This window comes from Clarias gariepinus, chromosome 6, assembly GCF_024256425.1.
Source record: "Clarias gariepinus isolate MV-2021 ecotype Netherlands chromosome 6, CGAR_prim_01v2, whole genome shotgun sequence".
Classification (NCBI taxonomy): domain Eukaryota; kingdom Metazoa; phylum Chordata; class Actinopteri; order Siluriformes; family Clariidae; genus Clarias; species Clarias gariepinus.
This window is the reverse complement of record NC_071105.1, coordinates 30,800,306-30,825,726: the sequence shown is the minus strand read 5'-3', so window position 1 is coordinate 30,825,726 and position 25,421 is coordinate 30,800,306. Positions and strand designations below refer to the sequence as shown.

General features: G+C 36.8%; 1 protein-coding gene across 11 annotated transcripts in view; it reads right to left on the bottom strand.

The window, feature by feature from the left end:
• Positions 1-454: 454 nt before the first annotated feature.
• lrrfip1b (leucine rich repeat (in FLII) interacting protein 1b) overlaps positions 455-25,421 on the bottom strand; it is a 46,505-nt gene continuing 21,538 nt past the window's right edge. The window contains exons 2-20 of one of the 11 annotated variants that reach the window (XM_053498355.1): positions 23,539-23,625; positions 21,645-21,662; positions 21,316-21,363; positions 20,832-20,876; positions 19,246-19,296; positions 17,201-17,266; positions 15,304-15,381; positions 14,748-14,777; positions 14,510-14,635; positions 13,985-14,155; positions 13,210-13,302; positions 12,222-12,314; positions 10,762-10,854; positions 10,546-10,672; positions 6,040-6,089; positions 5,832-5,949; positions 4,395-4,474; positions 4,178-4,282; positions 455-2,530 (exon numbers count right to left, since the gene is read on the bottom strand). In XM_053498355.1, the coding sequence (XP_053354330.1) occupies positions 2,420-2,530; positions 4,178-4,282; positions 4,395-4,474; positions 5,832-5,949; positions 6,040-6,089; positions 10,546-10,672; positions 10,762-10,854; positions 12,222-12,314; positions 13,210-13,302; positions 13,985-14,155; positions 14,510-14,635; positions 14,748-14,777; positions 15,304-15,381; positions 17,201-17,266; positions 19,246-19,296; positions 20,832-20,876; positions 21,316-21,363; positions 21,645-21,662; positions 23,539-23,625 (1,590 nt within the window). In that variant the 3' untranslated portion in view covers positions 455-2,419. Of the gene's footprint in view, positions 2,531-4,177; positions 4,283-4,394; positions 4,475-5,831; positions 5,950-6,039; positions 6,090-6,617; positions 10,103-10,545; positions 10,673-10,761; positions 10,855-12,221; positions 12,315-13,209; positions 13,303-13,984; positions 14,156-14,509; positions 14,636-14,747; positions 14,778-15,303; positions 15,382-17,200; positions 17,267-19,245; positions 19,297-20,831; positions 20,877-21,315; positions 21,364-21,644; positions 21,663-23,538; positions 23,626-25,421 lie in introns of those variants that run through there. The other 10 variants (XM_053498356.1, XM_053498346.1, XM_053498349.1 and 7 more) reach the window with 10 other exon arrangements.

Here is a 25,421-nt window from a genome sequence, read left to right as displayed (position 1 = left end):
CAAATGATGCTCCAATCCATTTCCACATGTTTTGGTTATTAAAGGAGTTCCTGGGACTTTTCCTGTTCCTTCAGACATGAAACAGGCAGCCCAAACATGGCTCCAGCATACTGAGGAACCTTTCTGTCTTAATAGTGTCCAAGCACTAGTGAAACACTGGGATAAGTGCATTAGTGTACAGTAGCAGGGGATAACATAGAGAGATAAAAGTTGTTTTTGATTCTTATAAACGTGTTCTGATATTCTGCACAATCAAAAGTCCTGATTTGACTTGAACATTCCTTGTAATTAAAATAATAATAATAATAATAATAATAATAAACTTAGTGGACTCAGCCTTTTACAACTAGACCTTGTTTATCTTTTGCCACCAGTAAATGCATCATAGATAATGTGTACTGTGCTGAAAAAACAAACAAACAAACAAAATCCAATTGTGCACTATATATATATATATATATATAAAAAAACAGGCCTTAAAGCCACATTGACCAATACACACATATACACATTTGATCTGACTTCAACATTCAAACACAAACTGAATGTCTTATGCTGTAAGTTCCTGCACCTCCTGAGAGGAGATGCTGGTGATGTTCAGTTTAGTGCTCAGTGTTTCCTCCTCATTTAGAGGAAGCGCAAAGTCTCTGAATCCAGCAACAAGCTATAAGAGGAAAAAAAAACTGTGATTAACCCCAATGTTCTGTTAATATAACACTTATTCTTTGAAAACTAAAATGTTGTTCTATGAAAGTGAATTAGATTTGTAAAATGACTTTGTTTTAATTCTTTCATCTTTTCTAACATGATCACATTCAATGGGCTTTTATGTGTTTATTTACGCAAATATTTAAAAATAGTACTATAAACGTACTCTGTCACTTTATTAGGAACACCTACACACGCATGCATTCATCCAATCAGTCAATCATGGGGCATCAGTGCAACAAATAAAATAATGCATACACAAGTCAAACGCGCCAGTTCATGTTCACATCTAAATGGAGAAAAATGTGATCTTAGAGACTCTGATTATAGCATGGCTGTTGGTACCAGATGAGTTGGTTTAAAGATTCCATATTTCACTATTTCTTTAACCCAGATCTAAGAGATTGTCTAGTAATGCTCCAGCTAAAATATCCCTGATTTATTTTTATGTCTCAAATTCCCTTTATTTCACTCCTCTTCTAAATGTGCGACTGTGGTGTCTATGTAAATAAGCTAATGCTAAGCCATGTCCCATCCGTGAACAGCAAGTCTGGGGTTCACATACAGTATGAGGTCACAATAGGGGGAAAGCAAATTGGCTCATTTAATCCACAGTCAACACAAAATTGGGACATTTGAGACCCATATGAGTGTCTCTAAATGGCCGTAATAAAAAGTGAATTATGCATCATAAGTTCCTTTTTAAATATTTTTTGATACTGCTGATTTCCTGGGTATTTCACACTTTTACGCCTTCTATAATTTACAGAGAAACTGGCAAATTGATAAAAATAAGTAATAAAAAAAAAATCCAATGAACTACAGCATTGGAACAGTGGCTGGAAGCACTAAAAGCACCTTGCTGATAAGAAAGATCGAATGACAATATCCAGATTGACTGATTTGATTATAGCATAATAGGTGTTCATTATAAAATGATCAGTAAGTGTACATCAGGAAATATTTTTCCCTAAAACAGAAAGTTAATTGGTAAAAGATGGTTTCTCCTTTAAAGTTCTATGTATACCTCTATAACTGGCAGTTTCCCTTTCAGAAAATGGACGGTATCTTTAGATAGTTAGAACATTTAACCAATCCAAAAACAATCCAAAAATCTCCATGCACCACCATAATTTAAGTGTATAGTAAAACAGAACATATGGATTAAGCCAGATAACTGTAATTGCCTACATTGAGACCCCAAATATCTTTGGACCCGTTTCAATTCTCCTTGCAGCAGAATGAATGATTTTCCACACCACCAGATGGCAGCATTTGTGATAAAGTGCATGATCCACTAGATGGCGCCCAAATCTATTATGATCTATGCCTATAAATGATCACTCTGTAGAACACTAGGGACACTACAACAGCCAAAATTCACACTCCAGTAAGGTAAAAAAAAAAAAAAATGTCCAAAGCACATCAAGATTCGGCTTGAAAAATTGTTTTCTGTTCATTAGAATGTCAGGATCTATTTCAATCCTTTCCCACATTTATATCCATATACCGAAGTCGAAATGTGGGCCTTCAGTTTCCCTTTTTAAAATGATTTTGTATGGCTCCTGGACTCGGTACTTGAGCATCGCATGGCATGTAAGTGTGGATAAATTCATGTTGATCTGTAAATTGAAAAGAGAATAGCGGATGCAGACGCTACTGACGCCAATGAAAGCGGTTTTTCTGATTGTCCATGAAGACTGAGCAGACATCACTGCTGGGCAAGCATCGCGTTCCGGTTGGCCTTCATTTTCTCCACTCTTTTGGACAGGTGGCAGTTGCTGGCCTCTAATTCATCAATACGGTCCAGAGCTGATCTCAGCTAGAAATGGGAAGAAAATGCAAGAACAAATAAATCTAATGTCAGGAAGTTAAGTCAGGAACATATTAACTCTAAAAATCTAGCATAACATTACAATGTTAAACATTAAGCCCAATACTGTGTGTGTGTTCACCTTGTGCAACCTGGGCACTCCGGCTCCTCAGAGCATGACTTCACATGACCTCTAAAAGTGTGCTGTGGAGTCTGGCACCAGGATGCAAAAGTGAATCGTTTGGGTGCTCTAGGTTGCAAGGTGCGGCCTCCATGAAACAGGATGGAGAAGATTGCTATTACGCAAATAGATTAAGATCTAAGGATTTTGGAGGCTGAGTTGGCAGCCCTGAACTCTGCCTGCTAAAACCCATAAGCAGCAGGCTGTGGTGATACCTTCCTATTATGGCCAGAATTGACCTTTTTGGTCATTTGTGCCATGTTGGCTTTTTTTGAGGAATCAGACTGAATGGTGTGCTGGCCTTTGGTCACCGTGGGCGTGAGTGAGCCTTAGGTGCCCATGATCCTGTCAGCAGCTAGCTGGTATATAGTTTTTAAACAGTATTATTCACATCACATGTCTGTGGCAATAATGTTGTGGCTGATCGAATGGGCTTCAACAATGTTCCTCTGTCAGCTGGATGAATAAATCACACTCAGACAAAAAAACAATAAGAAGTTCAGTTACCATGATTTATTAATGGACCTGAAATGCTATAATGCCTTATTTTTCAGCAAAAGTAACTGAATTGTAATTCTCAGCCACATATGGAACGTCTCAGTCTCAAAATTTACATTTAGTAAAACAATAAGCAAAGGCAAAAGAAACATCTTATTATAGTCATAAAGAACAAATCCTTATACCTAATTTAAAATCCAAGTACTCTAAAGTTCGCACAGTAAAGTGCAGCTCGTAGTAAAAACAACAGTGTCAGTTATGAGGTGTAATGTGTCTTGTGTGCATCAATTAAACAATGACAGCTAGCAAACCAGGAAGGCTAACAGGTTTCTTTAAAAACCATGGCAGATGCAACACCAGGAGACAGTGTACACTGAGGAAAGCACAATCTGTTCACTACCGCATCTCTGCTCTGATTGATAGCAGAGACTGAGGATGCCAGCCCTCCCTCCCTAAGAGCACAGACAATTTGCCTGTCCTGGACTCCTGACCACAGATGGCTGTGGTATTATTTGAATTCGTGATCTCCGGACAATAGGATGAATACTTTTCCATTGTGCCAGCCGAGAGCCAAGCAAATGACTGATTAATGCTGCTCTCTTGGACTGCTTGGACACAAGTGGCTGTGGTTCTCTGGTTCGGGTTTAAACTCATTCTCTGACCAAAAGCATGAATGTGAAAAGCCTAAAACAGCTTAAACTTGTTAGATTCTGTAACTCACATGTCTAACATTACTGACTAAGCAATCTCTACTAGCTTTTATGCTAATGACCATGCCTGCTTTGATATATAATATTGAGTTTACAGAATTCCCGGTGGAAAAAGAAGTCTTCTGTTCTCGACAGATGACTGACTGAACTCCTTAGCTTTACAAATTAGGTTGAAGAGTCAATGCATGACTCCTATGACTAAAGTGCTATGCTGACCAATCAGTAATGAGTTTATTGATTATCAGTGTGCTCCTGTTCACACAGTACCTCTCTTTGCAGTTTACGTTTTTCCACTTTCAGCTCGTCCTCCACTTTCTCAGCTGCTTCAGATGCTGTTTTGTAGCGTGCCACCTGCCCCTCTAGTCGAACAATCTGAGGATTAAAAAAAAAGAAAAAAGAAATTATGAAATGAATCTAAAATTCTACAATTAATAATTACTGTGTTTAATTCAAGGTTTTTGTTTTACTCATTTCTGCGACCCACATTTTGTTCAAGAGCTGCAACCTCCTGCTCGGACTTCACCAGCTTAAACTTCAAGTCGCTGATTTGCCTATTTGCATCTCCTGTATATAAGAAGTACGATAATAATAACTGTAACATGACACAAAAACAACAAAGCAGCATAACTTAATATTCAGTACAGCAAAGTAAAAGCTCTTGGTCTAGTCTTATAGTTATTTTGCATTTTAGTACTGAGACACCATTATTACCGGCTCTTTTATCTCATTTGTAAATCACTTTGGATAAAAGCATGGAATTTTGACAAAACAGAAGTGAGGGTACAAAAGCAGTCCAGTGGCATCTGCAAACTGGGTTATAAAATGTCTGATTTATTCCATACAGTCCATTTGAGACCACTAGGAAACACATTTAAGTGACAAATCTGTACTTCTGTAGTAACTCATTTTGACATGATTCTCCTGTGAAATAAATGTACTACATTTGGGCATTTGGCAGACGCTCGTACATTTTTCATCTCATTATGCATCTGAGCAGTTGAGGGTTGCTCAAGGGCCTAACAATGGCAACTTGGTGGTTGTGGGGTTTAAACCTGGGATCTTTCGAACCGTAGTCCAATGCTTTTTAACCACTGAGCTACCCCTGGTACCCCTGGTACTTCCACCAAGAGCTCTTCCTCCAACACTGATGTCATTAAAAGTACCAATGGTACTTTTGAGTGTGCGTAAAAATGGCTTTCATGATTAAAGCTGGTGATAAAAAGGTCCTTCAAGGTACATGGATGTCCTTGTATACTGTATATGTACTGTATATGTAATTATGGATGTACAACCATTTACAACTTGCCATATTTTGTGTATAAAATAAATAAATAAATAAATAAATAAATGATTAAACTGGGTCCCTATCTTTCAAGTATATTTTTAGAAATGAAAGAATAGGTGGAACACTTTTCCTGTATGGTACAGCCTGGGTCATTAACTGGTAGACAGTAGACTAATCCCAGACCTAATAAAGCAGCTCAGACCAAGCATTCAAACATCACTGTAGCAAAATGTTAAAAGAAAAACAAATGCGGAGACGTTTATACTGTACAGTATATATAGTACACCATCAGCCATAACATTAAAACCACCTGCCTACAGTATATTGTGCAGAACTCCCTTGTGCCACACCTGGACATGGTGCCAATCCATCGCAGGGCAAACACACACTATGGACAATTTGGGAATGCTGATTAACCTAATCTGCATGTCTTTGAAATGTGGGAGAAAACTAGACTACTCTGAGGAAACCCACCAAGCACAAAGGGGAACATGCAAACTCCACACAAACACACCCAACAGAATGACTGGACAGAAAAATATGCATGTATTCTCCAATTCAATTTAAAAAAGATGTTTTATTTGTTATAAATATATAATAATAAAAATATCTCACAGAATAATTAACATATCTTACGCTGCAAGTCGATGATATGTGAGTCTATGCTGTTCTGGAGGTCATCTTCATGTGGACTTACTGCTTCATTCGTGCCATTCCTCTGCTTTTGTTCCACAACTGCTTTCAGCTTTTGAACCTGCACACCCACATACACCCACACACACCAGGGATTAGCTAGATGAGCACAAAATGTACCAGCATTTGTGTAAAAAAAGATGTAACTTACCTGTTCAAGCAAACTCTCCCTTTCATCCACCAGCTTCCTCAGTCTGATCTCTGAAAAATTAAACGTTCAAATAACAATGAGAACCATGATACACTTTAAATGCAATTATATAATGGACCATTTAACTGTGTCTTTTACATGTTTGTCTTTTCCTTATCTTCTATACCGCTTTGTCCCATATAAAGAGTCGCATCCCAGAAGGCTTAGGGCACAAGGTGAGGTACACCCTGGACAGGGTGCCAATGCATCGCAGGCCACATATGCATCCACCACACACTCATTTACACACTATGGTCAATTTGGGAATGCCAATTAGCCTAATCTGCATGTTGTCTTTGGACTGTGGGAGGAAACCAGAGTAGTCGGAGGATGCAAACTCCATGCACACAGACCCCATGGCAGGAATCGAACCTGGACCAATACACCACCATGCCACCATTAACATGTTTAGTATTTTATTTCATATTTTACATGCATTAAAAGCATGATAAATTGACTGAAATATCAGTCAATTTATTACATATTCTCCTTTAAAAATATACTGTAAAAGAAGAAAGTTTTAGGTAGAAAGAAATTTTTTAATCAATGTTACCAAGTTAAAAAAGAAAAAACACAATCCACTCACTGTCCACTTTATTAACAATGCTTATACATACATGCATTTATTCAATCATGTGGCAACAGTGCAATACATAAAATCACAGGTCTTCAAGCAACATGTATTCTGTGCCACTCCACTTTTTAAGATAAAATGTACAGTTTACTTTTATCTAAAAAGGAATGCAACAGTTGTAGCCTGTTTCCTGAAGACGTCACAATGTGCATTGTGGCTTCTGATGCACTTCTGTCTCCATCTTCACTCCACTGCTTGTGACGCTCTCTCAAAGTCTTGAATTAACTTTGTTTGACATTCTTCTTAAGGCTGCGGTCATCCCTGTTACTTGTGCAACTTTTCCTACCAAACTTTTCCTTTTCATGAATATGATTTGACCCATTTACAGCAATGTCCTTCGGAACGCAATCCTCCCATTTTCCCGATTTTCTAGATTCCAGATGCAAACCCCCAATTTTATCCAGGCTTGGGATCCAAATTGGATTTTGTGATTTGCTGCATTTCAAGTCGCAATGATCAAAACAGGTATATATGATCAATTTTTTTTTAGACACACTGTACTTGCATTGATTTAAAAAAAAATTATTGAATAAAATGTTTTTTAGGATGTAATCACTATGCTCTAATTCTAATTACTGCTATTATGAATGGTGTTCATTCATGTAACATTTTTTAATAAACTAGTATAATAATGTTAATGATTTAATTTAACATGTTAAATTGTGTACTGTAGTGTAGAAGATCACAGTGAAGAAGATCAACATGCATGTTCTTACTATTAATAATCCTGTGATTTCCCTTAAAATGTGTGTTCATTGAAAAACAAAAGCATACATTTGACTCAGTGGATGCATTAATGAGGTAATCATTCATATAAATAAACAAATAAGTACAGTAAGTATTAAGCTTTGAAATGTAAGGTAAAAGAAGTAATTTAATTGTATTTATTAGCAAATTTCAAAGCATAAAATAATACTGAAATTCTGATTTAGATACTGGTTACACCCTTTTGTTTCAGAGGGCTAGAATGATTTCCTTCTAAACCAGTGAAAATTTCCTGTATACTTAACCTTTGAAGGTTTTAAAGGGTGTTCCTGCATTACATTAAACAATAAAAAAAGAAATACAAATTTTACTATTTTATTACTTTTTTATTATTTTGCCATTAAAATTTTATTATTATTAAATATTTTTTATTTTAATAATATTTAATAATATTTTTTTACAATCCTTTTCAGAGTTGCTGTTTTTGTTCAGTCGCTACAGTATAGTAGAATGATTCAAATTCCATGTCACAAACTATTACATATCTTTCCTAAAGATGAAATGAACTGCCAGGCAAGTTTCTAAAGAAAACATACTGTACCATTTTCATTGAATTAATTTGAAAATGGGCTAATTTTAAATTGCTCTATAATTAGAAAATCAAAGTTGCAGTATAAGAAAAAAAGGTGCGGTATAAAAGAACAAAAAATATTTTACTATAAGATATATTTACAGCCCCTTCCAAAAGTCTTAGAACAGCAAGGCCTATATATATATTTTTTTATTGTACCGTGAAAGTATTTGGGTTTGAGATTAAAGGATGAAGATGAGGCGATACATCAGAATTTTAATTTCCTATAGTTGTGTTGAATAAATCAAAACATGGAACCTTTGGTGGTAGACCACCCATTTTTTGATGAGCCGTGACATTACCTCGATTGTTTGTGACCAATGAGCTGAAAATGTTTTGGAACTTGAGCAGATCCTTTCTTTCACTACACTTTGGCTTTCCATCAGTTTGGCAGAAGTTAATCCTGGTTCCAGAGGTTTTCTGGCTCGTTTCTGTATACCATTCCAAATTCTAAACTGGCCTTCTGATTCTTACTCATGATGATGGTTTGCATCTTGTGGTATGGCCTTTATGTTTCGAATATTCAATTTTTTTAATTGTGCACTGTGATATCTTCACCCCTGCCCTATGGAGGTTATTGTTTATGTCAGTGACTGACATCATATGCTGTTGTTTTCCTTGGCCAATCAGGTCAGGTTATTAGTAAACCAATGGTTTCTTGCTTTGTCATCGTTGTGATTGGCTAAGCCCAATACTTATGCATTCTCTGATCAGTTTACCCTATTTTCTTATCTTCAAAATGATTTTCACCCCATAGAAAGCTTTCTAGTTTATCATTTTAGACAAAAATACAGCATTCACAGGCATATTCACCAAGAATAGCCTTTCAGAGATATTAACTATTTAATCAAATACATCAATATGAAATTACTGTATGAAGAAATGAAACCTAACATTTTACTCTTATATAAATGTTTACATTTCAAACCCAAATGTCTTCAGTGCACGGCAAAACCAAAAGAATTGTCCTTGCTGTTCTTATACTTCAAGATGGGCCAGTTTAGACAGTATGCATGGCAGATATACAGTCATTAATGTGCTTTTGATTACGCAAATTAATACTTGAACTGTCATATTGTTAATAATCATTAAAAGTCTAGTCTGAGAAAGTCTGAGAATCTAGAGATCGAGTTTTATAATAGAGCGAACTCATTTGCTACCAGAAATGATGTCGAGTATCAGGAATGCTCTATTCATAATATTAAACTCCATGGTGGAGTATATTTCCATTTTAAACACTCTCTATTATTTGGCTGCATGAAAGTAAAATTAGGATACAGAACATTCCTGTCCTCCTTTGTTCCTAAGCCTCATAATGTTGTGTTTTGTGTCAGCTCCAGCAGGGCTCATCTCACCCTGACCCTCAACTCTGGCTGTATCTATGACACCAACGTCCAGTGCCAAAGCTTCTTGGCAACTGTCTAAAAATGATGCAATGCCTTTCTCCTCCACAGGGCTGATAATCAAGCAATTTTGAACATCCCCTGATTTAAGTTCCAGCTCTGTTCCAGACTCCTGCTCACTGCTTACAGAAAGATCCTGGCTTCTGGTGCTGATGAGCTCTACATCTGCGGTGGGAGTGGGTTTTCTGGAATCTTGATAGCTTTTAGTGGTTCCAGGTAGCTCCATTTTCTCAAAGGTTTGTTCATCAGCTTGGTTTGCATGACTCATAAATTGGAATGGTGCAAGTGCTTCATTTACTTCTCGAGTCAAAGGTTTTTCTGGGACTTCAGTTGCATTTGTGCAAGGTTTTTCCGCCTTCTGGTTTTGTTTGTTCACATATTTTACCACATTTATGATGCCTTCGTTTTGAGCAGCCACACTTTCTTGAAGTGTTTCATCTGGAACATGTTCAGTACTAACTGACATACTGCTTTTAAATTCATTTGTTTCGGGAGCTCTGCTGTCCTCTTGAATCTGTACATCACTGCACGATGCTCTTGCACTAGAATCCATATCTTCAGCTCTTCTTACTTTTGCATGAGTCACTATCATGATTTTTTCTTTCATGCATATGATGTCCATTTCAGCCACGTGATCCTTAGAAGGTCTCTCTGGAACATCATTAGCAAAATATGAAGGTGTGCATGAAAACATTTTTTTCTGATTTGTGTAGGTAAACAGGGAAGCCAATCACTGGGGTGGGTCAATGAAGAAGGAAAAGGAGAGATGATAGCTTTCTTTTGCTTTTCAGATAGAATACTGTACAATTAAAAAGGCTGAAAGAGACACTTATTTATTAGTTAATCAAAACAACTAAACAAACAAAAAGCAACTGGTTAACTCAGCACAGGATTCATACTCTGCAGACAAAAAATTGGATGGTTAAAGGACACTAAATCACATTTTATTCTGCAAATACACTCTAATTTCTAAAAAGGAGTTAAGTGACAATAAATCCGAATTTTTAACCATTGGAATGATTTGTTTATTGCAAAGCGGTTAGTTTTATTTATTAATATTGCAGAAGCTATTGTCTGAAATAACATGGCCTCACCTAAAATACTGTCAGCACTCATAGTCGGTGTGTCTTGAGCTGATTCTATGCGTTCAGGTCCATTAGTCATGTTGCTTCCTGTCTCGCCATTTGTTGTCGCCTCAGATCCAAGAGATATGCCATGTTTCTGAGGAAGTAAAAAGATTTTCTCATTTTTCCAGATTAAATACGCAGACACGGGCCTGACAGCTGTTCCCATATTCAAAATCGCTCTACCTTTAGAGCATCCCTGAGCCGGAAAACCTCATGCCTCAGTGCATCACGTTCATCTTGGATTATGTCTGAATATTCCTTTTGTCTCTCTAAGGCCTATAAAAGGCCAGCCGCAAGAAGTGAGCAGAAAAAGAAAAGAAAGCAAGGTGAAGTAGGAATAAGGAATACTCAGGGCACAGAATTTACAATGAAGCTAAAGTAAGTTATATTAGAGCTTATAAATGAGAAAAAGACAGAATTTTTGGTCAGAAAGTGCTGATCAACAGTATGGTTTAGGGTTCAGTCAATAGTTTCAGTTGCAATTTTCATGGGTATGAATGTCCTATTTAAACTATATATATATATATATATATATATATATATATATATATATATATATATATCCAAAAAAATGTATACACTCTTCACGAAAAATGTAAATATTTAAATATAATATTATAAATATTTTAATACTGATATATATATATATATATATATATATATATATATATATATATATATATATATATATAATTAATCACCATCCATCTTGGAACCTCTGTAGGCCGACTAGGGCCCATGGAGGCCAGTGGTGAACATTGTTCCAACATTCACACACTTTGGGCAATTTGGTAGCGGCATTTAGCCTAATCCGCATGTTTCTGGACTGTGGGAGGAAGAACCCGGAGGAAACCCACCAAGCATGAGGAGAACATGCAAACTTCATACGCACAGACCTGACATGGGAATCGGATCCAGAAGCTGGAGGTACAAGGTGACAGTGCTAACCACTAAGCCACCGTGCCACCATATATAATAATATTATGATAATAATATGATAATAGTATATTAATATAATATACATTATACAATTTTTGTATTTATGTATATGTATAGTTTGGATACATTTTGCAGTTTTTACAGCGCTTTAAAGTAGTCGGGGTAAAAGCTGTAACATTATTTTCCAAAGTCAATAGAACACAGGGTTTTGCTATTTCTTAGTTACGGCTAAAAAACATTTTTTATCTTATTACTTTGAAGAAAGAGATATATTTAGGCATTTGGATAGGAAAAGCCTCGAGTGTGATCAAATATTTATAGCTGTTATAAGGTATGTTTCATAGCATGAACTGACTTAGGAGTATAAAATTACCTTTTTAATACATAAATAATACAAAATTATACACTATGTCACATGACACCAAACCACAGGAAAAAAAAAGAACTACGGTATGGTTACAAGAACTCTGCTTCGTGTCAGGCCCCATAACATCATGAGATTCAGTTTTCAGTAGTGAACATGCTGTATAGTTGGCCAAATAGGGATGTGAAGGAAGAAGTCAAACTGCTTGGGTGAGAAAGTGCTTTTCTTCAGCGCGGCTTACTAAAACAAGTCTATGCTCACCAATGACTTCAATAAATCTCCACTGGACACCTTGATTGTCGAGAGAACATAATCAGAAATGTCTGTAAGTTAAAAGTACCCCAATTTTTTTCTCCTTCCATTCCAGAGTTTCCTGTAGATCAGAGATTTCGCTAACATAGCTCTCTTGCTTCGAGCGCAACTGTTGTGCATCCTGAACAGCAGCCAGAAAAAAAAGAAGGTAAAAAGAAGAAAGGTGAGACAAAAGAGGAAAAAAGGCAAAACAACGACTACAGAAAAAGAAAAATAATAAAATGTAGGCAAGAGCTACAAACATTGCGATTAAAACAGTTCAGTTAGAAACAAAAGTGACCCTGGGTATGGCATGTCTCGAATTAAGATCAAAGGTTGCTCTACCCTACTATAAAGGATTTGTCCGATTTTTGGTAACACAGTAAAATAGTTTTTTTTTAAATGAAATAAAACTTGGAACAGTGGTGAATCTTACCATCAAAGAGTGCATCAAAGACTCATGCAGGAGACCACAAAATAACCCATAACCCGAAGACGTGCTTACCTCAAAAACATTAGCTGTTCAACCATAATAAAATAATCTAGCAATAACAGTTAGGGGAATTGCAAGGTGAAAACCACTACAGACTAAAAGAAACATAAAGTCTCATGTCATGTTCTTGCTTATTTGCAAGAAAACCTCTTTCTTTTTTAGAGTGGAGGTCAATGTCTTGACTTGGACCCCATTGAGATGCTGTGGCCAGACCTTAAACAGGCACAAAAAGGCCTCCAAGTGTCTCAGTGTCACTGAATTAATAACTCATAAGAAATAAATATGGCTTTAATTTTATCTGCATTTTTATACACACACACACACACACACACACACATGCTTTGGTAAAAGCGGCAGAGAAACCATATCCCTTTATAGGGCACTTGTTGATATGCTGTCTCTTACAGTATTTCCTTTAGTGAAAAAAATGATTGTTAGTTATAAGTGATTGGTTGCAGCAGGTGTTGCTGCTAAAAGTGCGCACGCACACACACGCATACAATTTACACTATTATTGTTCGCTTTATGTAAGAAAAATGGTTACCTTTAGCAATTCCTCACTCTGTTTTAACGTCTCCTTCATCTCATCAAACTGGAACTTCAGGACATTGTGAGCATGCCGCTCTCGATCACACTCCTAACAGAAAAGAGAAGTTCAAGTCCGAATGTAGCAGGTTCAAATCTGACCTCAGTTTGAAAAAAGGACAAACCAATAGCCTGGGCCCCATGGATAAAAACATTTATTTTATTAAAGTTATTTTACTTGAGATCATGCTTTTTTTTGCTTTACCAAGATATTTGTAATCTTTTTAGAATCAGGAATGGAACCACTGACAGCTACAGTATGTTTAACATATCATACATACAGTACTGATGTACTAACACATGTGCTGTGCTAGCCTAAGTCACATCCCAGAGTCGCATGGAAAAGTTCAAACCATGCACAAATAATTATTTCTTTTACATGCAACGTGAGCATAGAACAAAAGAGCTCATAGCCAAAACACTGCCCCTATGCTATTTATAATTTATAAACTTGTTTTTGTCTGTATTAAGGCATTCAACTGACTAGCTCTTTGTACTTTTTATGTTGGCTGCCTTTTTCTGGCCTAGTGAGTCAGGATTCCGAGCAACAAAAACATGGGACTGGGCAACACATGGGCACTGTTACTTCCCTCGTGGTATATGAATTTGATTATTTTCCTGCCTCTCAGAACTCATGCTAGGAATCATACCCTCATTATGCAAAAAATACATAAGAAGTCCCCATTTCGTTTATTATACAGGTATATTGTAAAATATGGCTTAGTATAACATACTTTAGTTTTGTCTTCACACTCCCTGCGTGTCTCATAAAGCAGCTCCTCCAGCTCCATCAGTGTGTCTCGCAGTGTGTCCACCTGGTACATCAGGTTGGACTTCTCATTATCCAGCTGCGCGTTAGACACCATGGCCTTCCGATACTTCTCCTCAGCCTCAACCAGAGAGTCCTGTAAGTTCACCATAAAAACAGGATTACTTTTGGGCACACATTCAGGTACTTTTGTATAAAAGTAGACATAGTAGACAAAGTAGACAAGTAGGCATACGGTACAAATATATCCAACAGCCATGCAAATAGATTCAAATCTTTCGGCACATTAAAGTAACAAACAAAAAGTCTTTGAACAGCGTCTAGAGACTTTTGGGATCTAAGCCATCAGTGAAATAAAAAGCCTCAAAATCCTGGGGACAGGGTAAACAAAATGTTCCCATATGCACAAATGCACAACTACAAACACAAATACACAACACATAATGGTGTTTTTTTTTTTGTTTTTTTGAAGAGTAACTTTTAAAATCACCTTTATTTCTCTTATGGAGGCCTCTGTATCAACCGATACGGAGGTATCACAGCTGCCTCTCCGAGAAAAGCCACCACCTAGTGAGGCCAAAGTGGCAGCAGAAAGAGTAGATGCTGTCCTTGATCCCTGCAAAACATAAAAAAAGATCAAATATAATGAGACCAAAAAAAGGAAAACGTTGATCACAATGTGTGTCGTCTGTTATACTGCATGAAAGTAGCGTATAAAAACAACTAACCTTTTCCAGGAAGTCTGTTCTCTCTTCCACCTAAGAAGACAGGCAATGGAAGATAATTAGCTTTTAAGACTAAAAACCAGTTTTAGCTCCATATACCTGTAGGACTGTTTCTTATTGGTTTCTGAAGTTGTGGAAGGTCCCAATGCACTGCCAAACCAGATATTTTGGGAACAGTATTTGTTATGCCATTCCCCATATACTGTTTACATACTGTACATGCATACAGTACACACACTACCAAAAGTTGGGATGCATCTTCTAATTCTGGGGTATTTCCTCATTTTAATTTTTTTATACACTGCATAAATGTGTCAAAATATGCATATATAAGTTTATGCTGTTATACATATGAGCAGTTGAATTTAGGGGCAACTTATTGGTGCTGGAGTTTGAACCTGCAACCTTGCAATCAATGCCAGTATCGTTCTAGAATTTAATAAATATGTATCCAAACTTGTGTCCAAACCTATGACTGGTACTGTATATATGAAGAATATTAGTCTACAGGTGGGGAGACTTCAACTTCAAGAAACGTTAATTGAAGATGGAAGCTCACCACTGGGCTGGCGCGAGCTGAACTTGCTCGGGACGAGGCTCTGGAACCAGAGCCCAAAAATCCCCCATAGTCTGTAGGCTGGATGGCCAGAAAAGAGAAAGCAGATACAGGAGAGGGAAAGAAAGGCAGATGTCACCAGAAGGTAACAAAAGGTGCTACGAGAAAGGAAGTCAGAACTGAGATTACTGAAGTGGAGCACAGAATTATACACAATGTGTATAACATAACAGAGATACACTGGGTAGCCAGTTTATTAGATCCAACCACCTTCTGTTTAGACTCATAGTTCTCAACAGCAGCAGCCCATGACATGATTTTGGGGTATAAAGACATTAATAATGACACCGCCTCAAACTAAATTTAGCTGAAAGTCTGTCATACATGACTTATGCTACAGCATAGTATCTAGTACTAGTGAATTATTAGAGTAACCATAAAATAGGCAGATGAAAGTAGACCATCATATAATCTTTATGCTCATTTAAAATGGTTTGAGACATGCCTTTGTGTCGCATCAAGTTGGGCATAGGAAGAGCTAATGACCAAAGTTGGCAGGTGTCCACATACTGTAACATCCATTCCAACTACATCTAAAAAACCTGGCTCAGTCTTTGCATGGCAGACAAGGTCACCATTATTCAACGCATTACTGCCCTTTCCCTCTTCCAATCTGTGCATATATCTTACAATGGAAATAGAACTGATCCCCACTTGTGGAACATCTGGAAAGGCTTGTATCTGTCAAAAGAACATTTTTGAACAGGCCATATGCTGTACAGTATATGGTTAAGCTGATACTGCCTGCCATACATTTTAATATGGCACAAGGTAGGTATGACTGATAAAAAGGTTAACTCAGTGTATCGCAAGGCAAGAACATGCTATGAAGAGAGATGGGTTGAAATGAGAACATTCCCAAGAATAAATAACTGGAGATTTACAGCAAAATAATTTATATAAAGTTGTAAAGAAAAATTATCCCCCAAAAACCATAACCACATGTGCACATGTAACTGCTTTCCATTACACTAGATTTTAATGGACTAATGCAATGTAGGCGGATTTCATGATGCATCTGGAAGAAATAACATCAGCATCCAAGGATCTCTGGTACAATTTATGCTAAGATCATCTCTCAATTCACTCGTATAATAACAACCATATAACTCTCAGAAAAGCTTAAAAAGCAAAGTATTATGAAATAAACGTTAAGTGGCCAGTCTTTGCAGTGAGGTATCACACTAATCCAAAGTCAAGATCAGACTGTCTGCTGTAATGAGCTGACTAGGATATGGGTCAGAGTGTTAAATAAATCATGTGACTTGGAGTAAAGAGGATACAGACAGATTAACCAAAAGAGACGTGGATAAATATGCAGGGGTGAACAAATCACAGCAGGGCAGGCAAATGGTGTGTCAGGGCTAATAGTGCAGAGGTTCAACTATAACACATAAACAATACTTCCAATTTATTATCGATGTTTGAAAAAAACAACAGACCACTGTGTGGCTTAACAGACAAAAAAATCCTCTGAAACTGCTCAGGGATAGGGAAACTAAAACTGAGAGCCTAAATTTAGCAAAAAGAACCGAAAATGTTGTTCAGGAAGCCCAGAGAACTATTCCTCAAGACTACATTAAAAATACAAGAGAGTCTGGCTCTATGGAAGCAAATATAAGGACATGACAAAAGACATATGCATTATTATTTGCTTGTAGACTTGTAGACACTGGCCTAAGGTAAAAAATGAATTAAAGAGGGCAAAGGAAGCAAAATATAAATAGAGCAAGAAAATACATGCTGTACTCATAAACGAACAGGAATTGGCAAGGAACAGAATCTGTAAGACAGACATGCATGTGGAAGAAAAAAAAAATAGGCAATGACTGACACAGACCCGGCCATTTTGAATTCGAGATGAAGGCAGGCTGCCGGTGCTGCCGTAGAGGTCAGAGTAAGTTCCCTAGGTCAAGCAAGTGGGACAAGATATGTAAATGAGAGAGATGAATGCAGAAGATAAAGTAAAAGAGAAAAAAAAAAATCTTTTGCATAGCTATACATTTATGAAACGAGCTTAAAGCACTCAAACTATTTATTTGAAGTATCTATATGAGGTTTTTATTTTAATTATGATTTTTCATTTACTTTAAAAACTATATCATAATCTCTAATTATCTAAATTTATACACCTTTTAATATAAGCCATGTCACTATAGTCAGTATAATCTCGTTAGTACCATATAGTATTTACAACCTACACCATTATACCAGTTAAAAATAAAGTCCTACCCACCATTTCTTCCCACCAGTTACCTATTATTGTGCAACAAGTTTAACCCTATGGCACTTTTATTATGCTAGCTAACACTTAAAAGGCCACATATTTCTGCTTTTCTTTCTCCCTACATGTGTCGTAGGACTTCCCTAAATACCTCTTAGATAATGCATCTTTTTTATAACTTAAACAGCCTCTACTTTACTACTTTTCCAACTCTAACTAGTTCAGTGTTTATGTAAATGAACTACTCCAAACACACCCTGTCAGAGGTTCAAAGCTGAGCAAAGCTGAAAGAGATTATCTTTCGTAAATGAGGTCACATTAGACTGATTTGCTTGTTTAAGCCCCAGCCAATAGAAAAGTGGAAAAGGGTCAAAAAGCAGCATTTTTTTCCTCATTTTTTTGGGCACACTGCAGATCCATCTGAATGTAATCCTTCTGTAATAGTGCTTTTTCTTCAGAAAGGAAGATGAATGCAAGTAATTATTATGACCAACAGAAGCAGATTAGCTGAATAACATAAACTAAGAGCTTTATGTAAAAACATTCATGATAAAAATGAGCAAACATTTATGGCAGAAATATATATGCACATGTAAAAATGAAATAATTAGTAAAAAAAGCGATGGCCTCTTCTAAAACTCTGTGTGTAGAAAACTAGTTATTTTTTGGAGTATTAAGGACAGGGTATTAAGGCACTGTATTACGGGTTTGTTGGTGTGATCTGGCAACCATAATTAAGCTAACACAGTTTATGCGTGAGAGATCAAATGCAATCTCTTCAAATGCTTTTTTCACTTTGCACCACTGTCCAAACTGTATTTTGCACTATGATGGATAACCCTTAATTAAGTCGTGGTTTGTCTAACCATGGGAAGTAATCAGTACAGAGCATGGATTAACCATTACACCACTCATGGCGCCAGTAGCGATCCCCCCAACCCCCAATGAAAAGCCCCACACACACAAAAGCAGCGGCTTTTAATCCTATAGTATCCTATAATATATCACTTTAATCCTATAATATACACAGCAGCTGGTATGATGATACAGTAGGGCTGCGTTTAATAACGAGAGTGTTTGGGAACATTAGACATTTCATCACGCTGTTGAACTGTTATACCCTCATGAACATTTAGCAAGTGTTCTTATTATTGAACGCAGTCTTTCTGTATTACCACGTGCACTCTTGTGCTTTCACGCTCTGCCAAGAATTAATCAATGTATTTGGATGCACATGCTGGCAAGCTGTTGGTAAAGTCAACTGCAAAACAACAGAAGAGACTGATTTAACACTTAACTACTGTAGGTAGTACCTTTTGATTAATTGAATTTTACATTAATGAAATTTTTTTTTTTTTTTAAGCTCTATAACTAAATTTTGAAGCTTGTCCACTGAGGTGACCAGTGAAAGATCTCATGTAATGTAAGCCAGACTCTAGTATTCAGTTATTATTATCAGATAATGCAAGCAAAACACAGCTAAGTAAGTGGGCTTCCCCGGTCACAACATGATTTGTATGATAGAATTTGATAGAATTGGCTTCTAAGTATTTTGAGTTTAGGAGCTAAAGCATGCTTATCTGGAGCTGTGAAACTAATTACTGTATCATAATGTGAAATCTGTCATATCAAAAAGTAGTAGAAGCTTTAGTGATACTAACCCTCAAACTCCCCCGACTTCCAACAGACAACCGCTCCTCATCATCTGAGATCTAAGCAAAGGAGAGAAAAATACACATTTAAAATGCTTTGTAAATATAGAACAAGCAGCGCTAAAACAGCTTCATGTCCTTGGGATTATAACACAGGAGTTGAGACTGAAGTGTGGGGGGGAATACTGTTTCCTCTGATACACAACTGTTGTTTTGAGGTTGTTTAAGAAAACGAGTGATGAAGAAAAGTCTAGTCTGCCATGTTGCCGTTTTTTAGACTTGGAGGAAACAGTCCAGAATTATACAGGATGGATTCAAAGTAACTAGGTATTAAAATTGGTAATAAAATTTTCATTTCTTTTTTTTTTTAATTGTACATGTACTTTATTACATAGGAAAATGAAAGCAAATATTTAAATTTCAACGATGACACTGGTGGCGTCAACCAGTTTCCTCAAACGGCCGGGGATGGAATGCACAGTCTTCTGACGGAAGTCGTTTGGGATATTGCTGAGATCCTCCTGAATACATGCCTCCAAGTCCTCCAGTGTGCGAGGCTTTGTCCTGTACACCTCCTCCTTTGTGTAGCCCCACAGGAAAAAATCACTTGGACTGAGATCTGGACTTCTTGGAGGACATTCATGAGATCTGCGTCATCCAAGCCAACGTCCTGGAAAATGCTGGTCTAACCACACACGCACAGTACAAGCAAAATGGGGTGGTGCACCATCCTGCATGTAAATAAGGTCGCCAATGTTCTATACAGTAGGCATTAAGTATTGTCTAGTTAATTTTCACCCACCCTGTGCATACAGTATGAGATTCAAGTCAAATCGGGACTTTTGATTGTGTAGGATGACCAAACACAATTATGTAAAAAACTTCACTATCGCATTTATCCCAGTGTTTCACTAGTGCTTGGAGATTATCAAGGTAGAAAGTTTTCTCAGTACACTGCTGCCATGATCAGACCGACTGCTGCTGGTCACCCAGCACCTCCTTTAATGGTCCAACTGAGTTATCCATCGATCTTCAAGGATCAGTGGATGTTTTACTTGCTGAATTTTCACAGGAGCGACTGTGGAGGGCTCAGAGCCACCTCGGGCGCAATCGTTATTCATGAACGTAAGGCCTGCTTTAAAATGTTTGCACCAATTAAATGTTTAATTGCAGCAAAGAGTCTCATCACCGTACTAGGCTTGAAATCTTCTGTAAATGATTATCAGTTTTATGCCTTCATGTCCATCATGGTTTGACTTAAACTTCCCGTCACTCATAAAAAAAGACCTTACAAACAAGAGTACTTACTATTTATTATAGTACTTACAGTCTACTGTACTGTACATATACAACTAGTTATTTTATTATGCAATTATGCTAAATTGTTTGCTAGAATTTAAGTAATAGCAGAAATGCATGCCCTATCATGTTTTATGCTCACCTAATGTCTGTAAAAGTTGATTTAAGTAAATTTTTATACACTTTTATTAAATAAATCAGAACATGCCCATTTTCTCAAAAGATAAACCAGATGTCACTGCATTTTTGCTTATGGATGGCAGATGAAAGCAATGCAGAGTGGAAATTGTACACACCGACGTGTGTCTCCGTGAGTGGCGTGAGTACCGCTCGCTGTCCTCCTGACAAGTGCAGCGGGAAAAGAAAGAAAGGCAACAGCAAAGTTGCAGGTCAAAGAGCCAAAGTGAAGAAATTTTCATATGAAAAAATTAATTACAGGACACAGTGACCATATGGGCATGCCTTAATCTCTTAATCTGTCATGCACAAGGTTGAAGGTTAGAAGCTATAACAGCTATAACGTGAGTCATGTGACTTCTTCTTGTTAATGATGTGATACCCCTCCACCCCCCAAAAAAAATCCTCATTGGATTAGGATATTAAAGACATTATTAACCATATTGCATGCAGAATTATACTGTAAATCTGATTATATTCTAATCATGCAGTGTTGTTTAAATAATTACATTTACAAGACAAAGCTGTGCTTAATATCTAATTTTTCTGCTAACACTAATGTCAATGTTGCATGCCCCTTTTTTTTTTTTTTACATGCCATACCATCCACTGCTCAATATGGCCCCATTTGCTGTCCAGCCCATAATATTTCTGTTTGCACACAGAAAGAAAAGAGAAAGCGAAAAAGAATATGGAAGACGATGAAAGATGGAGCATCAGGTGTGCGGAATTAAATTACAAACATTCAGCTTTTGAAACTGACTCATAATATTTAATTCTCTTTACTTGTATGAAATAATGCATATGCTAAATCTTTCATTTCTAAAACAGTTTCTTATGGCATCCTCAAAAACATCTTTCCAACCCACAATATCTGAAGTATAAAGCCTTAAATATTGTGGGTCATTTTTGAGTTAGAGAACAGAACTTACCCTTTGAGCTTGATAAATCTAAAAGGAAGGCCAAGATGCGGAAGAAGAAACAATCATGCAGAGAGAAAAAGAAGGTCATGTGTATATTAGTGAATGGCCAAAGGCAACACAGAGCCAGTGAGAAAATAACAGTCATGTACTGTACTATGTATCTTCAGCCCTTAAGAATGTGCCATCGCAAGGTTTTTACTCCTGCTGTAAACCTAATAGATTTTGTCGTCTGTTTTAAAACTTGAAAAGGAAGCCACTCAGCTGAAACAAGCAACTAAAGTATGCAGTGTATGTGCATCCTACAGTATGTACAGTATGCAGGGTATATGCATGTATGGTATAAATAAGTCACTGTAGCCGGGCTTTTAAAAATAAAGTGGCATCAGCATAAGATATCATTTGATCTGCATCAGATTTGTGGTTAACAAAAGCAAAATTATTTTAGTTATTTTAGTTTAGCAATTTCTCTGTTGAGTACGGGATGCAACTGGCTGTGGTGCACTGGGTGTTCTGGTGCATTTCCAGTGTAGACAGCAATGACTTTTTCCAGCGATTTGTGCTGCATTAGCTTTTCTGTGGGACGGGACTGGACGGGCTGGCCCTTGGTCCCCGCAGGCATGGGTGACATGATTCTGTCACCAGTTTACTGGTACATTATAATCACTGTTAATGTGATTAATGTGTTAATGTGATGTGGTGTTAATGGTATGGCTGATCGGTGTATGTGTAACATGCCGTGAGCAGTGATAGAGCAAGGTGAAAGAGAGTCACAGACAAACAAAGTGTAATGAGGTGATGAAACTAAAGTCCAAATTATAGTTAGGTTAATGCTTTGTTTTTAATGAAATGGTTCGAACTAATCAGTTATTTACTAAGGCATGGCACATGGCATAAAACAAGAAGAGTATTACAAACTCAAAACAAGCATCGTCCTTATTATGCCATTGATCAGAGCATTGATTGCGATATACTGTAATGCATCACTCAACATTAATAGTTTCATCATCGTGCTGTTATTAGGGATCAGATAGTAGCCTGTCATCAGGTATCTGCACCAGCTGTATGTTTATCTGTGCCAACAATTTCCAACTTAGGTTTTCCTTTAAATTTAGCACAAATGACATGTTAAAAACTAGAAATTACATTTTCCTTGAAATAAACCAAGAGATAAAGTACAGAGTTGTGATTCTTTGACTTACCTTAGACAAATCAGACCAGCCGCTACGCATATACCGATCCCACTGACAAAATCTACCTGTTGTCAACAACTTTAAACCCTGAAAAACAACTCTGCATACACAGAGCTCTTTATTCACAAGTCTGTAATACTAACCGGGGAAAGTTCATGCTCGCTCTCCCAAGCACCACGACCTACTAATCTACTTTAGGACCTTTTAATGGGCTTTAAACCAGGCGTGACTGTACTTGGTACAAGCTTCAGTTTGGAGAATGTTCCAAAAAACCTGTAGCTGTGTGTGCAGGAATACAGAATGACGTTCTGGTTGGAAATGTCTAGATATACAGTAGGTAAATGTTCTAACATATAAAGGTAAAAAAAAAATAATACATATCTTTAGTTTGTGTCAGTAGGGAAATGTTTAAAAGCTCCATATATGTGGAATCCTACAAATAAGTGTCATAGGTGTCCAAGGTTTTAAATAATTGGAGGCCAGGAACCCTTGGAGATGCTTTGTCTAAGTGCTCAGCAGGAATGATGCTAACATGGACACAAATTCTTCATTTTTTAAAAAAAAACATCGGTTTGTTTCCTAGTTGTCCTTGTTGTGCTGTATTATTCGTTACTTCTGCTTGTAACACTTCACTTGCCTTTTAGTAGTAGTGGTGGTAGTAGTAAAAGAAGAAATAGTGTTTTTTATTTTAGTGTAGTTGATAACGTCCTCACCTCTTTCTGCTGCCTCTCCAGTTCCTTTAAGCGGATCTCTCGAGCTTCTGCCCGGGCCGCCCGCTTGGCTGCCAGTCTCGCCTCCGCCTGGCAAAAAAAGATCATATATCAGGACTAGTTGAAAAATCCAACCTAAAAAATAAACCCTTAGCTAATGAACAACTAAAACAGAATCTTACCAAACATATAGAACTAGAATCTAATTTTTATTGCCCAAGAACGATTTACTTTTGAAAAATTTGCTTCAGAAGTTTACATTACCAGACTATCGACAATGTATTAAGTAGAGACGAAAAAAAGAAAACTGAAATAAATGATCAGAACATGTAGAAAAGAAGTAAGACTCCAAAGAAATGCTTCTCTGTGTCCAATCACGCCTCTTAGAACTGCATACAGTACCATTTCCTGCATACCAATACTTCATAGCAGCAAAAGCTGAAAACACCAAGCAGATATTTACCATTGTCACTGGGAATGGAGGCAGCAAGCAAATATCCAGCTAGCCTAAAAGCAGGTCTGATTCGTAACATCTAACTCCTGAGCGTGCCTCGAGAAGATTCTTTTTTATACTCTAATCCAATCCAGTGCTCAGACCATTCACAGGGTTTCTGATTAAACTAAAACTGATTTTCTTAATCTCGTCATGGTGCTCATTGTACTGCATAAATGCATCTAATAGATGAAACAAACTGATAAAACCCATTATACACTTAATTACATACAGAAATCAGAGTGAAACCAATACTGGGTAACAGTAATGCAATCTATTAATATTATTATTATTATTATTATTATTATTACAGATAATGGATTGTTTTAATGAATACGGTTATAACAGCAATGTAATCTGATTTCCATCCCATACAGGGTGTTCTTCTGCCTCACATCCATTGTTATCCAGGATAGACTCTGAAACGCTGCAACCCTGATAAGGATAAAGTGTTTTTGAAGATGAATAAATTAATAAGTGAAGGCAATTCTTTAAATGCATGTGTATACATTATTTGTTATCAGAAAAGTAATGATGTAGCACTCTTAGTAACTTATTTCCACAATGGTTCTATCACACTAATACTTAAAGTCATAAAGGCTTGAAACAATGATTAATTTGAAATAGCTAAGATTAAAGTCAGAATATGTTCATTTATGATTGTGTCTACACTTCCCACAGACACATTAGTCTCCTTAGCAAAATGATTTTCAATTATCCTGCGTTCCCTCCGCTGAATGTTCTCGGGAGCATCAGGACTGGGTTCTGAGCCACCTTGGCTAGGATTGTCATTTATCGTCAGCCTTGTTTAAAACATTTCAAATGTTTTACTCGTTCTAAGAGTCTCTAGAACAGTCGTACTGTGCTAGAAATCTTTTGTTAATGTCGATCAGTTTTAAACCGAAATTTCGGTTCAGCTTAAACGCCGCTCATTTATCACGTTTACAACTATAGACGCTGGCAGGTTTCCTGAAATCCTGAAGGTTTGGAGAACATTTGGAATTGGATTGTTTCTTGGAAGACGTTTATTCTGATCAGTATCTAGAATAATCAGAAACCAAGAGTCCAGTATAATAAGAAATGACCAGGTCACATTGGTGTATGTTATTTCAGCATTTCTTCTTGGTCTTTTAAACTAAATTATTAATTACATATATTTTGCATGTTCCTGTAAATAAAATGTGCTAAAAAAACAGCATTTAGAATATAAATAATTTATTAAAATCTTTAAATTAATTAGTACAGTACAATATGAGTGACAATTTTGTTTTTATGACTTTTTTATTCACAAATTTCCAAAGGAAGAACAGAACAATAGTATCTATTTTCAAAGCTGTCACTCAAAAAAATGAGCATTTCTAAAAGATTTAAACAACAAGCTAAACTTTTTCCA